Raw genomic sequence first — 16,579 nt, forward strand, 5'->3', positions numbered from 1 at the left:
TCTCCCCCGGCCCCACGCACACTGCCACAGACACTCGGCCTCACACCTGCCTCCCCACCAAAGGGCACCAAGAGGGCACTGCCGGCACAAATCCTCCCCCTCGTCTGAACACCGCACCCCAAGCCTGCCGCAGCCAGGAGCACCTGCAGGCAAGCCTCCGGCCTCAACTGCAGTTTAGGGGGAAAAGCAGGGCCACTGGGAAGCCAGCCACGGCTCAGCAGCAAGAATTCACAAGGACTTTGGAAATGCCTCCATAAAGTTTACCTTTCTGCTGCTGGTAAATGGAAGGGTCTGCAAATGAGACAACTGTCAATAAGGTTTCCGGGTTGCTCACGCCAACGCGCGAGTTCCAAGCCTTTGGGAGAACGGTGCAGATGAAATCAATTCCTTTTATGTTTTTGTTAAAATGGCTTCTTTTTTACAAAACCTACACGGAGAGAGTTCTCATTTAGGTTACGCTAGTGCACAAAAATAATCACGGAGTAGGGTTTATATCTCCTAATTATACAGAATTTAGGACAAAATACTCATGTAAGTGATTCTGGAATACTTTATAAATAGGTCACAATAGGCTCTTTGATTGCCAGGACGTCTGAGGCTCACACCGCAGAGCCAACCGCTACGCACCGAGGGCCCACAGCCGGCGGGTCCCCAGACGTGGGAGGCTTGGAATTCAGGGACCCTGGGGATGGAAATCCTGTGTCGGACTCGGGCATCCCGCAGGAGTGCTACATGCGGCCCCGGCCCTCCAACCACAATCAGAACGGGGGAAAGATGCGGGAGAGACCGTGAACCCGCCGTGAATGAGCAAGGGAGCCGCGAGGACTCGGCACCGACGACTCACCAAGCTACGTTTCATCACACACTTAAGCACTCAAGGACTTAAAGGCACACGTTTGCCTGACTTAAAAGAAGGAAGCTGATCTGTCATCTGAGTCAGCTGGTGGGGGGGTGCCGTCCCAGTGCACTGCCTGACCCGGCCTGGGGAGGGTGGACGCAGGTGACAGGCATCACCTCCTCAACACGCCCAAGTGCCCTCGGCCAAGTGACGGGGACACTCAGGTGACGGAGACGCTCCCTGCCCGCCTGAGGGGCCTGCAGCTGTAGGTGCCGGCCCCTGGTACTTCCTGCCCCTCCGTGGGCCACGGCTAACTGTAGAGTGCAGGGGGCGGGGCACACACCTTTCTGGGGCGTGGAACCCGGGACAGCAGCTACGACTCTGAACGCGTGGGCCTCCTCCAGATTTGGTAAATGTTGGTAAACCAACAGTCCATTTTCCAATGCAGCAGCAAAGTTCATTTAAGTCTGGGATCAGAGAATGTTAAGATAAAGCAGGATTTCACAGTCACGCGTTGGGAAGAGGGAGGACGCAGTTACCTGCCTCCTGCCCTGTGGGTTCTCGGCACCTGGCTCCCTTTCTGGGACCCGCACCTTCTCCAGCTCTGTCTCTAAACTAGAAACCTCGGCTCCTCAGCTGTCCTCAGACGCTGCGGGCTCTCCCTCCCAACCTCTCAGCCCTACCTGCCTCTCCTGGGCAGTTGGCCTGCACTTGGTTCCAGCCCTGGCTTTTCCTCCTCCCCTCGCCCTGACAAGCCACCCCCAGCCAGGCCCCACACGAGCGACCAGCAGACACCCACCGACCCGGCATCATCCGCACTGGCAGCACCAGGCCTGGGTCACACACACACACAGGGACGGCGCCCCAGCCCCAGGAGCACCACCTCCTCGGACAGGCACCCCACCACCCCCAGCACCTCCTCAGCTCTGTGCCAGAAGACAAGGTGTCCTGCAGCTCCTGGGGGACACAGAGACAGCAGACGGAGAGGCCTGGACTCAGGGCTGCACCAGCCACACTCCAGGCTCGGCCCCTCTTGCCTCTGGGAGGAACCCAGGGCCCGAGGCCTGTTCAGGCTACCATGGCTGATGTAGATGCCAGGGCCCTGGGTGACAGTGGCCTCTGGAATCACCCAGCCTCGCATCTCTCTGGCTGCGTGATCTTTTCTGAGGCACCTTACCTCTCTGCGCCGGGCTCACCAGCTCTCACACGGGGCCATTACCAGTGGAGCCCATGAGTATGAAGCCTGGGCGGCCGGGGAGCCTCCAGGATCACTGTTCCCATCATCAGGCGGCATTTCTGTCGAGCCCTCCTGCTGTTCTATCCTTTGTGGCTCCTGCCCCACACCCAGCAAGGCTCCTGCCCCTCTCAGTAGGCTGTGACACAGGCTCCAAGGGGAGGGACAGCCCAGATTACCGAGGCCTCCCTGGCCCCGCCCCCCACGCCTCTGCTCCAAGCACCGCCCCCTGGGCTGGCTTAGCCTGCAGAAGCCTGCAGAAGGCAGAGCAACAAAAGGCAAGAGGGAGCTGGACCCTGGGCTGCACCCTCCTGCAGGTCCTTGCCCCCGCCCCCCGTCCCCACGCTTTGAGGGACAGACAGCAAGGGCAGGTCCCACAGAGAGCACCAGCACTGGTCCCCTTCTGGTCCCAGCTCTCACAGGCCACGTGTGGCAGGCACGTGCACAGGACGGCCAGGCCCAAGCCTGCCCTCAAGGAGCTCACAGTCCAGAAGAAGAGACCACCCCCTCCCATCGAGTGCCAGGTGGCGGTGGGGAGGCGTTGGGGGCTGGCTAGGGGGGTCGGGGAGGAATCTGACACCCCAGCCTCCCTGAGAGGGTTGGGGAGGTAGGGGGAGGCCCGAGGTCTGTGCAGAGCGAAGGGGGCCCTTGTGCACACATGCATGAAGGGGCAGGGTCACCCCAAAAGCAGAGTTTAGGGTCCACATGAGGCCCATAAGTGGGTAACAAAGAGGATAACTTCAACCATGTAAAACTCCTAAATGGACCCAAAAGGTGTGGCAGGTGGGACACAGACAAGGGCACAGGCCCTGGGGGCAGTAGAGTGGCTTAGCCACTTATCAGGACCTCTCTAACCCCCACTGAACTCATCTGCAAAGTGGGGACGATGAAGCCCCTCCCAGCTTTGTTGTGGGGTGTGGCAACCACCCACTCACCCTCCCCGGGGGACCCTCGGGCAGCCCTCCCCAGGCCCCCCCACCCCCAGTTCAGACCAGCCCCCCCAGCGTGCCATCTGTGCTTGGGCCACGGGAGGTATGGGTCTCCAGCATCCAAGGTTCCCTCCCCAAGGGGCTTCAGGGCTTTCCCACAGATGGCAGCAACCCTGCTGGGGGGTCAAGGGCACCAGGACCAGGGCTGTGGCTGTGGCGACCCTGCTGGGGGGTCAAGGGCACCAGGACCAGAGCTGTGGCTGTGGCGACCCTGCTGGGGGTCAAGGGTACAGGGGCCAAGGCTGTGGCTGTGGCGACCCTGCTGGGGGTCAAGGGTGCAGGGGCCAGGGCTGTGGCTGTGGCGACCCTGCTGGGGGGTCAAGGGCACCAGGACCAGGGCTGTGGCTGTGGCGACCCTGCTGGGGGTCAAGGGTACAGGGGCCAGGGCTGTGGCTGTGGCGACCCTGCTGGGGGTCAAGGGTGCAGGGGCCAGGGCTGTGCCTGTGGCGACCCTGCTGAGGGGTCAAGGGTGCAGGGGCCAGGTCTGTGGCTCCTGAAGGATTCCTCCCTGGAGCGCCAGCAAGGCCGGCAGAGCCTCCTCACTCCGCAAGCACCCGCTGGGCACTGATGCCACCCCTGCTGCGTGCCCAGCCCCTGCCCAGCACAACAGCCGCCCTGTGGTCCCTGCCCTGGGTCAGCAGGAACTCTGCTTTAAAGGAGAGGCTCAGCCACCAGCCCCATGCCTCCCAGCGAAGCCGTGACCCGGGGAAAGACTTCAGCACCAGCCGGGCCTGGGCCACATGTAGGCTCTGCCCAGTCTGTCCCCTACATCTTGGCATGAGAAAGGTCCAGCCCGTGTGACAGTGGTGTGGGGCTCAGGACCTGGTGGAGAACCCCAGAGAGAGGAAAGGGCCATTTTAAGAACTCCAGCCACCTGCTTCCCCACTGTGGGAGTATCTGAAGACTCCCACTCCCCCAGTGCAGCAGGGAGCTATGTGGCTGTGGAAGACCCAGGATGGGGCTTCTCAAAGATGAGAAACTGGCTGGTGAGAGGCCATGGCTCCCCTTTCCTGGGCTCCCTGCGGCCTGGCCCACCCCGCAGACACCAGCATGAATCCCGGTTCTCCCAAGCATCTCCCAGAGCCCTCCCCCCACCCCAGGAGTGGTGCTCAGCTGCGGCTGATAGCCCCTGCGTCCCTCCTGACCGGCACGGACCCCTTGCCTCTAGCCTCTCCCGGCAGGGGCATGACCGTGGGACACAGGCGGGCAGGGCAGGGCACAGGCAGCAGGATGGCCCCTCCGGCCTCCCCTCCCCTCCCAGTCCTCACTCCAGTGCCTCCAGCAGCTCCACCCAGCCTGATGCCCAGGGTGTTCTGATGGTTGACTCATAGCTCACTTCCTCTCCCCCAAACACGCTCAACAGCCAGGAGTCACTCATTTGCACCCCCACTGCTTGGCAGGCTGGGCTCCAGGGACCAGCGAATCCCACTCCCTCGGTTCTACCTTCTGATCCGGCACCTTTGGGTCCCTACCGCTATCCCTCCTCCTCCTCCACACCAACCCGCTCACCGCCCCCCTGCGCGAGCTCACGTACACGCGCGTGCGTGCACACACACACACACACACAGATGCTTACACCTCATTTAACTTCCTCACGGAATACTTCTGATGTGATTCACACATCTCCCTGCATTCTTAAGCTCTGGCTGTTGAACAAAGTACTCCTTTTCCTTCTGATCCAGGATGTGCCCGGCATACCCGCTATACGCTCAACCCATCTGGCAGGACAAGGCAGGGCCCGGCCGCATGCGCCGCTGCCCCCCGCCTCCCATGCAGCAGGCACGGGCCCCAAGTCCTGAGCAGCTCCCCGTCCGGTCCACCCCAGCCGCCCATCTGGGATGCTGCTGGGGAAAGACACATGTCGTCCTCCTCACCTTTTCTGTCAGACCCTGAGCAGGGACTCGGACTTTCTTCTCTGGAAGGAACTAGAAAGGAGCTACAGCCCTGGACACCAACCTGGGTGCTGAGGCCAGCCCAGGACCCCCAGGACATGCCCAGAGGGGCCTTGAAGGAGTACACAGCACAGCTTCAACCCCCCAGAGCCAGTGGGCACTGTCAGTCGGGACAGCTGAGCACCCCTCCGCCCCACCCCACACCCGAACCTCATAGTTCTGCTTCGGGGATGCAGGCCCTGAGCTGGATCACAGCCCTCACCGCCACAGGGCACACCCATCGGCACGTGGAATTTGTGGGAACCCTGTGGGTGGTACGTTAGCCTGGTTCTTCTGAGAGTGAGAGTCTGAGCTCGGTGATATTAAAGGTTTGTGTGTTTTTCACCATTCAAGTTGCTTCGGAGTTTTAAATGCCAAACTTCCCAGCCGGGGACCAAAGCCGACAGCATCCTCCAGTCTCGGCCGCGGAGCATCCTCGGAGCTGAGGGAAGCCCTCCACTCCCGCCCCCTCGGCTGTGGGCAGGAGGACCGAGGCCATACCGGCCTTCACTGGCCCCGCCAGGCTCACCCCGGTGGTGCAGCACAGGCTCCCCTCCAGGCAGACAGACGCACCCCAGACCACGAGTGCCAGGCAGCCACGCCGGGCAGCCATGACCCCCAAGTGATTCCAGTCATCCCAGAGCTCTGCCACCATCGCCAGGCCAGCACCATCCCCAAAGCTGTGGCACAGGACCTAGCAGACCCAAAACCTCCACCTAGAAAGAAGGGGCAACACAGGTGTGGCACAGCAAGGTCCTGGGATGGGGGCACCCAGTGGGGGAGCCAGGCGAGCAGGGAAACAGGCAGCAGGACTGTGGCACACTGGTCCCCCACTGGGTCCCAAGAGCCTCACTCCCAGGAAGGGCCACTCGGGGACAACAGCACCCCCAGCCCCACAGAGCCCTCACTCATTGAGCCCCTGGTCTGTTCCACCAACTTCCTCAGACCCCCACAGGACCATGGCAGGGAGCAAGGAGCTTTCGGGAGGCCCAGCCTGGGGCACAGGCAGCCAGCCACACAGCTCACAGCACCCTGACATGGCTCGGGGCCTGGCCCAGCCCCAGCAGGGGACAGGCACACACTGGCTGGGTCTACAGCAGCCTTGCACAGGAGCTGACCTTTGGTAACTGACCCCGCAGGCGCCCACGCCACCAGAGCTGGCCCAGGGGAGGGCAGAGTGGTGGCTGGAGGCCTAGCCCGGCTTGCTGCCCCTCCTTACTCCTCCTCAGGCTAAACCCCCTGTGTCCTGCCAAATGGGCTCCTGTGGTCTCTTCTCTCATCCCTCCAGGGGTCCTCCCTGACCCCCAGGCAGGGCCAGCAGCCCTGTCCCACAGCCCCTACCTCTGTCGTCCCTCCTGCCTGGCCTGGTCCCCCTCCCACCATGCACTCCATTCATCAGGCCCTGCTGCCTGGTGCCTGGCACAGAGCAGGTCCTCATCAGCCAGGCGAGAAGACAGACGGGGCTCCCGGCACCGGCACACAGGCCAGCCGTGGGCTGGGCGGGTGGGCCGGAGCCCTCCCGGGTCCACGTGGGAGCTCACCCACGAGCGAGAAAACAAGACCAGCTCCTCTCGGAGCCAGACCCCCCTGCGTGGGAAAGAGCACAGTGACAGTGCAGACAGGATGGTGGGCATGGCACGTCCACCCACCTGTGCGCCCACCCCAAGCGACGGTTCTCATTGGTGCCCAACCCAACTCACCCACTGTCCTTCCCTCCATCCTGCCCCGCTTTCTCTCAACAGGGCCAACTGCTGTGCCAGCCTTCTTCCGAGCCTGCCCAGCTGGCCACTCCACTCTTCAGAAACCTCCCCCTCCCCAGGGCTGCATTCAGGCCTCCGCAGCCCTGGGACCCTGGCGCCAGCCCCTGCCCACCCGCTCGGGGCGGCAGCCCGTGTGCAGGCACCCAACTTCAGGGTGCCTTCTCTGCCTCCCAGCCTCCCGCCTGGCTCGGAAGCTCCCAGCGGAAGCCCTTCTCCCTGCCAACAGGACCCACACGTGTCACAGACAGACCCCACACGGAAATGGAAGCCGACACAGAGCCTCGCTTCTCTCCTTTCCAGAAAGGAAACTGGTCTCAGGGCTCAGCTGCTGCTCTGCTGAGCTGCGTGCCCGCGTGCAGACGTGTGCTCTCCTTTCAAGGGCTACCCCCTGCTCAGGCGTGAGTTCAGAGGTGGGGAGGAGCCAGGCCCCACCAGGATCATAGTCCAAGATGCACGTGAGCTCCAAAGAGTCGGCTGGCAGTCTTTACCCCACGCTGCCGAGGCCAGACCGCTGGGGCGCGTTCAAAGTCAGCCCCGCTTTCAAATTTCAAAGGGATGCCAAGTCTGTGCCCATCCCCGCAGGGCTGGCTGACCAGGCACAGCCAGGGGCCCCCTGTTCTCTTTCCCTCTCCCTGCAGGCCACAGACCTTCCTGGAGACGTGACACCCCAAGACCCCCCTGCAGCCTGAGCTCTGACAGCTCGCCAGGGGCCTCACAGCGTGAGAGGGAACTGGACATGTGCTGCGTCCAGGCCCAGAGAGCCGCTTCCCGCGGCCAGGAGAACAACTGTGAGCCCGCTCTGCGCGCACACCGCAATGGAACAATTAAGGAAATGGATGGCAAACGGGAGCCCGTTTCCCACCGCAGGATAGGAATTTATTGATCAGCGAGAGGAGGAGGCCAGAAGGATCCACGTGGTAATGAGCAGACTGTATCATCAGGATGAACTCACATTTCACTTAATATGTACACAGATGGCTACTCACAGAAGTCGTCAGAGACGCACGCAGACCCACGGTGAGATACTCGAGTGTGTCTGCCGCTCCATCAGCTGACAGTACGCAGGGCAACCACTCACACAGCAACAAGTGCGCCCAGACCCTGTGTCTTAACACCAGGCTCCGGGAGGAGGAGCCGGGCTCCTCAGAGAAGCGGCCGACCGCAGGGCTGGGGCAGGACCTGGGCAAGGCGAGCCCAGAGCCACCTGCAGGGCCAGAGCGTAGGACGCGCTCACCCCCCTACCAGGATGGGGGCCAGAGCTGGCACAAGTCCTCCAACAAGATAAATAACTCAAAACACAGAATGGGACGGGAGTCCACGCTGATACAAGAAAGACTGAATCAGTTAGTAAATGGGGAGAAGACCCAAGGCTCCCACACAGAGAAATTCCCAATAAAGTAGGAAGAAACTCCGCCCTGGACGAGCTGGGGCAGGACCCCCTCAGCGTGGGCTGTGCACACGGACCCTTTCAGAGGGCAGCGTGGACGGGGCAGGGAGGGGCTTCGCAGGGGAGAAGCCTGACTGACGCGCCGCTGCCCCGTGACCGCGGTCGACACGGCGGGGGTCAGTGAGACTGGCAGCAGGTGCCCCGACTCGGCGAGATGACAGGGCACTGCCCCTGTGGGCCTCCTCCCAACCCTGAGACCCCAGTCCACCCTCAAGGAACACATCCAAATTCCAACAGAGAAATTCCAGTTGTCTAAACAAATTCCAGTGTAGAGGGACCCTACCATATACCTGGTACTTCTCCAGGCTGCCAGGGTCATCAGAAACTTTTAAAAGTCTGAGAAACCGTCCCAGCCCAGAGGAGCCTCTGGAGACATGACAACTCACACATAGGATAGCCCAGATGGGGTCCTGGGATAGAAAAAAGATTTGAAGTTAAAACTAAGGATATCCAAGTAAAGCCCAACTGTAGTTAATAATGTATCAGCACTGGTTCACCAACTTTAACAATGTTTCACACTAACAAGATACGGACAACAGGAGAACCTGCAGGACAGGTGAGGAGGTGGGAATCTCGGCCTTATCTGTATAATTTCTCTGCACATCTAACCCTGATCTAAAAAACAGTCTATTAAAATGCAAACAAACAGCATGCCACGCGGGGGGGGGGGGCGGCGGGCCTCCTGGCAGCTCGGCCCAGCATCCCCCGCCCAGCATCCCCAACACCCACAGCCACAGTCAGACAGACCCTCCCCTTGAGGCGCTCCAGAGGACACAAACTGCAGTTTCACAACCAAGCCATCGTACAATAATAATCAAGGAACAGAGGCAGTAGGGAAGTCAGGGAGGGAGCCTCATGGACCCACCACCACACAACCCCCCACCTGCAACCATTCACCCCCAGACACGGTCCCCAAAGAGGCCAGCAAAAAATAAAGAGGAAGGCCCCTGTCCTCTGGCAGCTCCGAAAGCAGGTGAGTAAACAGGCAAGCCCACGTAGGGTGACTAGCACAACAGCACGGTGGCCCATGAGGTCCTAACCCTGTGGGAAGGGGAAAGCCAGGAAGGCTTCCTGGAGGTGGTAGGTATGCAAATGGCTCAAGGTGCCTGCACACAGTGGGTACGCCATAGCAACAGAAGGGGCTATGAGCTCAGACCCCTGGAGCTTGGAGAGGCAAGGTGAGCCCACTAAGCCTGTAAGAAAGGCAGTCCAGAAAAGGCCACAGCTCAGAAACGGCACCCACACTGCCACACAGACGGAACACATCCTGCTCAGTGAGCAGACCCCATAACCAGCGGCGGGGATGAGGAGTGACTGACTGCGGAGGGACATGGGTTTCTTTCTGGGGTGATGGAAATGTTCTAAAATCTGACTGTGGTGACGGTTGCACAATTTTGCGAATATGCTAAAACTCGGTGAATTGCACACTTGCAATGGGTGGATTGTATGACATGTAAATTATGCCTCAATAAAGATATTTTAAAAACAGCCGCCTCTCTGCCTGCCCAGCCCTGCCCCCCGACGGGCTCCCCCGATCCCACAGCTCCCACAGCTCCCACAGCCAGGTTCCCAGGAGCGCCCCCTCCCCAGGGCAGAGCACAGCACTCCAGCCTGTGCTCGCTTTGGGCAGGAAATCCATCCATTCCTTCGTTTCCCTATGGCTCACAGACTTGGGAGCTCAAGCAGGGAGGGGCGGGAGAGGCACAGGAGGAGCGAGGCGGGGGAAGGAGAGGAGTGAAGGGAGCACTTCTCTAACCAGTGCTCAGAGGCCGCCCTGGCCGGGGAAGGGAGCAGAGCTGTGCTAGACACAGGGCTCTGCCAGCCCTGCAGGCACCTCGAGCAGAAGAGGCAGGCGGAGAGGGAGGCAGAAGGGGAGGATGGGTGGGTCAGAATGGAGGCTGCACGCCTCTCTGTCCTGGAGGGTGCTGGGGCACGGGATGGGCTCAGATGTGCCCCCCACCTGCACTCCATGCTGGCTGGGGAGGGGCTCCTGCCTCCTCATGCCATATGCTCACCCCCAGAGAGCCGCAAGCCCCTGCCCACGGGGGGGACAGCTCGAAGCAGAGCACTTCCCACAGATGGTGGGGAACCTGACCGAGAGAGGGGGAGCTGTCTGCCCCCACCTCTAGGGCCCTCGATGGTGCCCAGCACATTCGATTTCTCTTACCCACAGCTAACTTGGGTTTGGTGGCACAGAGGAGCTCTGGGTAGAGCCCCCTTCCCCATCGCTCATGCTGGAGGGACAGGTAACAACTCACTGAGCACAGTGCTTTACGGTTTCCAAGAGGGGAACAAATGGCCCCCAGTGTCACCTATCTTTCTCCTCGGATCCGGGACAGAGCCCTGAGAGACCCAGACGCCCTGACTCCAACCACGGCTACTCACAACCAGTCCATGCTGGGGATGGGGAGCACTGCCCACTCGCCTCCACCATCTTCCCCCTACCTCCCCCCTCCCTGCAGAAGCTGGCCAGGCCTTTCTGTGGATGGCAGAGTGCTCTCAAAACTCTGGCTTCCGTATCCTACACCAAGACCCTTGTTTACAGGTGACCAAACCGAGGCCCAGAGAAGTTAAGCATCTTGACCAAGAACACACAGCAGCAAGATCAAGTTTTCTCCACCTAACCCCCCTGCTACAGGTTAGGAAGAAAGACCACTGGTTCAAAGCTGGCTCTGCCACTCACCAGCTTGTGGCCTCAGGGACATTACTTAACTTCTCTGAGCTGGGGCTTCCTCATCTGCGTGAGGGAGCTGATAATATCACCTACCTCCAGTTGCTAGAAAGATCGATCACATAAAGTGCTTAGAAGGCTGTCAGCCCTGGGGTAAGGGACGCTCTCACTATTGCTGCACGTTTGACAGCAGGAAGACCTCCCACCACGACTCTAAATTTACTGCTCACATGTCTCTCACGAACCCCCAGAGACGTAACTGAACTTTCCACAGGGTTATCGGGGAGGCGGTGAGGTCAAGAGCACAGCCTTAGGGCCCAAACAACCCAAGTTCCAATCCCAGCCCCGCTACTTAACTAAATGGGGGCAAAGGCCAGCCCGCCTCTCTGTGCCTCGGTTTCTCTCAGTGGGGTGGAGGTGGGACAATGTGTGGAGAACACCTGGTCCCACATCTGACACTACACTGAGTGATTTCTGTCACTGTTACTAAAGTTTCTCCGAACGGCCAATACTTCCTGTCCCCCAGTGTAACCGCAGGGGACTTGGGTCACAGGGCTCAAACACGATGACAGCATGGTTAGAACTCAGATGCCCAACAACCCCAACAGCCCTCGGGAGACGGTGGTCATCAGTGGAGAAGGAGGGGGCCAAAGTCTCCCCCCAGCCCTTCCGTGCAGGCCCCACACAGACACCAAAGGCTGAAAGAACACAGTTTTCTCTAGTTAGGGAACCCTCCTTCTCTTGCTCTGTCTCTGTAAGGAAAGTCGGAGAGACCTGCCTTGAGGTTCTCAAGTTAACCCATTACGTTTCTTGACCTCACGGGCTGACTCCAAACCCAGGCAGGGTTGTGCCTTTGACACACTGTTCACTAAGCGACCATCATCTTCAGGGACCAAAAATACCCCACGCAGAGGGGGTAAGAGTTCAAGTCCCCGGCAGTCTGGTACAGCCAGGGGCGCTCCTTTCCATTTTTGGGATTCTTTTTTTTTTTTTTTTTTTTTAAAGATTTTATTTATTTATTTGACAGAGATAGAGACAGGCAGCGAGAGAGGGAACACAAGCAGGGGGAGTGGGAGAGGAAGAAGCAGGCTCATAGCGGAGGAGCCTGACGTGGGGCTCGATCCTGTAACGCCGGGATCACGCCCTGAGCCGGAGGCAGACGCTTAACCGCTGTGCCACCCAGGCGCCCCCATTTTTGGGATTCTGCCCAGGATGAAGACCCAACGAGAGTCCCCACTGCCATGCCACCAAAAAGCCACGGAAAAAACCGACCTGAAGCCACGGCAGTGCTGAAGAGCGTCCGAGTCAGCTTCCAGTCCCTCCTCCCCAGAGCCCTTCCTCCGAGCGCCATGGGAGTGGACACGTTCTCCCTGAGCGGCTTCCCACAGACACCGCTGTCTGGGCTGAGGAAACAGAAGCCGCTTCCCCAGCAAGTACATCTGTGGTCCTCCTACTGCTCACTTCCACAGCCCACGTCTCTTCTCCCCCAGTTCATCTCCAAATTCTTCAAGCACAGGGACGCGCGGCTACACAGCCCCATGTGGCCGAGCACGCACAGGTACTCCTGGCACAGGTGCCGCAGCCGCCCGAAGGGAAGGAGGCAGAAGCTCGGAGAAGGGTCCCCAGGCCACACGCTGGCCACCAGTGTCTTCCTAGCTAGCAATGCTTTGTGCTAACAGGTGCTCCGGAAACGCTCATCCAGCCCCCAGCACGGCCGCTAGGCAGGACCCCCCATCCTGACACACAGAGAGCCAAACACCAGAGATGAGGTGCCAGGGGAGACATGCCAGCGCCCCAAGAGGGCCGCCCCCAGAAAGGAGTCGCTGGCTGGAGACGTGCCACTCCAGGATGGGAACCCCATTCCCTCACGCAGCTCGTGCAGCTCCAGCTTCCGGACGGAAACACCCAAACCACAACACATGGAGAGCCGGAAGGGGTCCACTGGGGCCCTTGAGGTGATGGGATACCCGATGGCACGACCACGACCATGGGTCACACCACGGACGCATCAAGGCAGTCCCTCTGTTCTCCGATTACACGGATTCCATCAAGAGCGGCCTGGGCTTGGTGCTGGCGTCTCTATCACATCGGTAACATCGCTGTTACACACAGAGGATGGGCCGCAGGCTCGCAGCCTCCCCTGGCAACAGGGTTCACTGGGATCTAATAGCACTTTGTTTCATTGTGCCTGAACCACGATTCTATTCTGTTCTATCGTAGAGCAAAAATGGTGATTCAGGAAAAACAGGCCTGATTCTCCTCCTCGTTTCCAGTTGGTGAAGGTGAGGCCTAGGGAGCACAGGGAGTGGAGGTCACCCGGAGCTGGCAACCACTGGTCTCCAGACACCCACTCCTGGCTGGACTCGACAGATAAGAGGAGAGCACGGAGGGGGGCCTTGCAGGCTGGCGGTCCAGAGAGAGACCACCTGGTTCTTCCCCCATGAGGGGTCCCCCGCCCACCTCCATAGAAAACAGAATAAATAGACTGCCAGGGCCAGAGCCAAGCAGACCACAAGTTTAAGACTTTCCCAATCAGTTTCCAGGAAATGCCTTTCCCGAGTGCAAGCACACAGACATCACAAGGACAGGCCCTGCCCGTCCCCGGGCCGCACCGCTGGGACAGCCACACCCCACACCCCATCAGCCACGGCAGCTCAGAGGGAAGAAGAGCAGAGGAGGTGTGCCTACCCCAAGGCCCTGAGGACCCCCTACCTCCCAGTCCCCGGGACCAGGCTGGCACCCCCACCGCCTGCCGTCAGTCCAACACTATCCAGACTGGGGAGGCTCAAGGGCCCTGCCCCATGGTCACAAAGTGCTACAGAAGGATCAACACCACGGCCAAGACAGGGAGAAGGCCAGGCAAGCCAGGTCCCCTACCTGGACCAGGCAAAAGGTTTTGGAGGGTCTGCAGCAGGAAGGTGGGGCAGGTCTCCTTAGGTCCCTGATCCAAGGTGTCCCGGCTAACAATTGTGGGATGTGCTTTCATCCCAGCACAGGGGAAGGGCAACAGCTGGAACACACTCACCCAGCTGGAAGATGTGACCTCAAATGGGCCTGGGACACAAGTGGTGCGGTCAGGGAAACTGGCTGCCTGGGGGCAGAGGACACTGCCAGCCTCACCAGGGTGTTCTGATCTCTGCCCTGGGCGTGCCTCATGTAATACTCTTATCGCCCCCCCCCTTTACTGGTGGGGAAACTGAGGCACAGGGAGGCTCAATGCCTTCCTCTCCAAGGTCACAGAGCAGATGCACGACAGAACAAGACTCCAAAGTTCTCTCTTAACTAGTGCGTACCCCTGCCCCTGCCCATCCTGCCAGGCCCCGACAAAAAAACAACCCCCAGAGCTGGGCCACTATAGGGCCTGGGACCCAATAGCCACAATTTGTGTGTGTGGGAGAGGCTAAAAACTCTGTATTTCCTCCCCAACCTGCTCAGGGAAGGCAAGAAGAGAATTCCATCCTGCAAGAGATCTCCCCCAAAATGCATTTTCCCTGCCTCTGGAAATTCAGAGCTGGCAACAGCCCCAAGAGCAACCTGGCTTCATGGGGCATCCACGGAGGTCTCCAACCCTAGGGCCTGCTGCTCCTCCTACCAGAGCCGCTGTCAGGGGCTGGCGCGCCCACCCACCTGTCTCTGGCTCTCCTTGCTTCCCCGGTCATAGGCCTGGACAGGGGTGCTGGTTCTGCTCTGAGCATTTGGGGACCCCAGGCTGGGGACTGCCACACTCCACTCCACCTCCTGGCCTGCAGGCGGCCCTGGGTCCCGGCAGAGCCCCATTAGCTAGAAGTCACAAACAAAGGGAGAGCAGACAAGGCAGAAAAAGGGGTGCAGGGAAGGGGCAAGTGGCCACAACTTTTTGGCGGGGTCGTTTCTGGGGTCGCGGTCTCCCTCTTCCTCTCCTGTGTCCCCAGAGAGTGGGTCCCAGGACGACGTTCGCCGAGCCCCTGTTCCCGCCTGGCTTCGGCGACCCCCAACTCGGCGACCAGTGGCACCCAAGCCCAGGCCCCGAGCCCCCAGGACGTCCTCCTCTCCCAGGCCGACCGGGCGCCCGGGGCTGCGGGGCGCGCGCTGGAAGGAGCGGGGTGGCCGTGACGCGCGCTCCGGCCCCGCGCGGCACCTGGGGGCGTGTGTGCGGGGCACGCCCGCGCGGGGCCCTTCTCGGAGGGCCGCTGGCTCCGGACACCGGGATGAGCGTGGCCGAGCGTGCCGGGTCGCGGCTCGGCCGGCCCCTGCCGGGAGCTTGTCAGTGTGTCCGCGAGGTCCGTGTGGGCGTCCGCGCGCGCGCCGCTTACCCTGCGCGGAGATCGGGGCCAACTCTCATTCACCCGCTGCCGCGGCTCCCCCCTCGCCAGCCGCCCGGCCGCGCTGCACCTGCCGCCTGCCCGGGAACCCAGCGGCGCCGGGGAGCCCGGAGGAGGCGGCCGCGCGGGTCCGGGCCACGAGCGCGGAGGCGGCGACGGCGGCGGCGGCGGCAGCGGCGGCGGCGCCAGGTCGCGCGCTCGCGTCCCGCTGCGCGGAGTCTGCGCGCCCCAGGCCCGACCTGCGCAGCCGCCGCCCCGCCCCGCGCCCCGCCCCGCACGCCGTCCCGCCCAGCGCCTGACCCCGCCCCGCGCAGCGAGCCGCCCCGCCCCCCCGACGCGGCTGGCTCCGGGACCCGCGGGGGCGCGCCTGTCCCGGCGGGGCCGCGTGCGCGCGCACGCTCGGTCACGCGGCGCCACTTTTGTTTGGGTGGCCCACGTGCGTCCCCGCCACCTGCGCCCACGCGCACGCGCAGCAGCTCCTCCGCACGGAGGCCCGCCAGTCGCGGCCGCGGCCACGCGTTCCCGCGCTTCCGTCACGGCAAAAGTCTCGGGTACGGCCACGCACAAGCACGCACGCTGCTGTCACCTCGCCCGCGGCCCGCACTCGGGACAGCCAGGGGACGCGCCGGGAGCGCCAGTGGTTCCGAGATGGTGCCTGTACTGCCAGTGGCGACCCTCATCCCATAGGGAAACGCCTTTCCCGTGACCTCCACTGCTTGTCCACTGTTGGGGGAGGGGGGTACGCACTCCCTCTGTCCTCCCAACACCTGGCAGGGGCTCCCTCTATGCCCAGGAATGCTGCCTAGCCTCAGGATCTGGGCCTCTGGGCTCACCCCCACTTTGTCCAAATCTCACCCTCGTCATTGAAGGAGCCCTGCCACTTCCTCTCCACACTCCTGCATCTCTCCAAGCACCACACAATGGGGCAGGGCAGCAGAAGAGGGGTCCCACTCTAAGCGCTTCTGCCCCTGGGTCTGGGACCCCCTCCCCCGGGAGAACCTTGCCCCCACCTTGGCTCCAGGACCAGAGGCTGTCTAACTCACAAGACGGTGCTGAATGCACAGATAGAGGAAAATACCCCCTCAGAACCCTGGGTTGGGGGTACCCACTATCAGCTCCCCACCCAGGTCTGACCAGGATATAGCTGCTGGAGGTTGGGCTAGGAGGATCGGGGAACCCAGAGAATAGAGAAGGCCTGAAGGCTGTCACCCAGCCTCCTCGACCTCCCCTGCCCAGCTGAGTGATCTGGGCTCTGCCCTGCCCTTCCAGGCTGCTGTCTGCCAAGTGTGTTTCCAGCCCACTCTCCCACCTACAAGCATGGGAGTCCTACAGGCACTCCCACTCAACACATCCAGAACTCTCCTCTACTCTCCTGCCCCACCCCACCCCCCAGCCTCCCCTCTGTCTG

General features: G+C 61.4%; 1 protein-coding gene across 3 annotated transcripts in view; it reads right to left on the reverse strand.

Annotated features, from left to right (window-relative positions):
- GRAMD4 (GRAM domain containing 4) overlaps positions 1-15,350 on the reverse strand; it is a 78,477-nt gene extending 63,127 nt beyond the window's left edge. Inside the window, exon 1 of one of the 3 annotated variants that reach the window (XM_045779468.2) lies at positions 7,003-7,365. Coding sequence is in view for 2 of the 3 variants with exons in the window: in XM_045779465.2 (XP_045635421.1) it covers positions 15,163-15,191 (29 nt within the window). In the remaining variant the exon portion in view is untranslated. Of the gene's footprint in view, positions 1-7,002; positions 7,366-15,162 lie in introns of those variants that run through there. The other 2 variants (XM_045779465.2, XM_087868608.1) reach the window with 2 other exon arrangements.
- Positions 15,351-16,579: the final 1,229 nt, after the last annotated feature.

The sequence above is a fragment of the Ursus americanus genome, chromosome 17, assembly GCF_024610735.1.
Source record: "Ursus americanus isolate L20-20 chromosome 17, mUrsAme1.1.p, whole genome shotgun sequence".
Taxonomy (NCBI): domain Eukaryota; kingdom Metazoa; phylum Chordata; class Mammalia; order Carnivora; family Ursidae; genus Ursus; species Ursus americanus.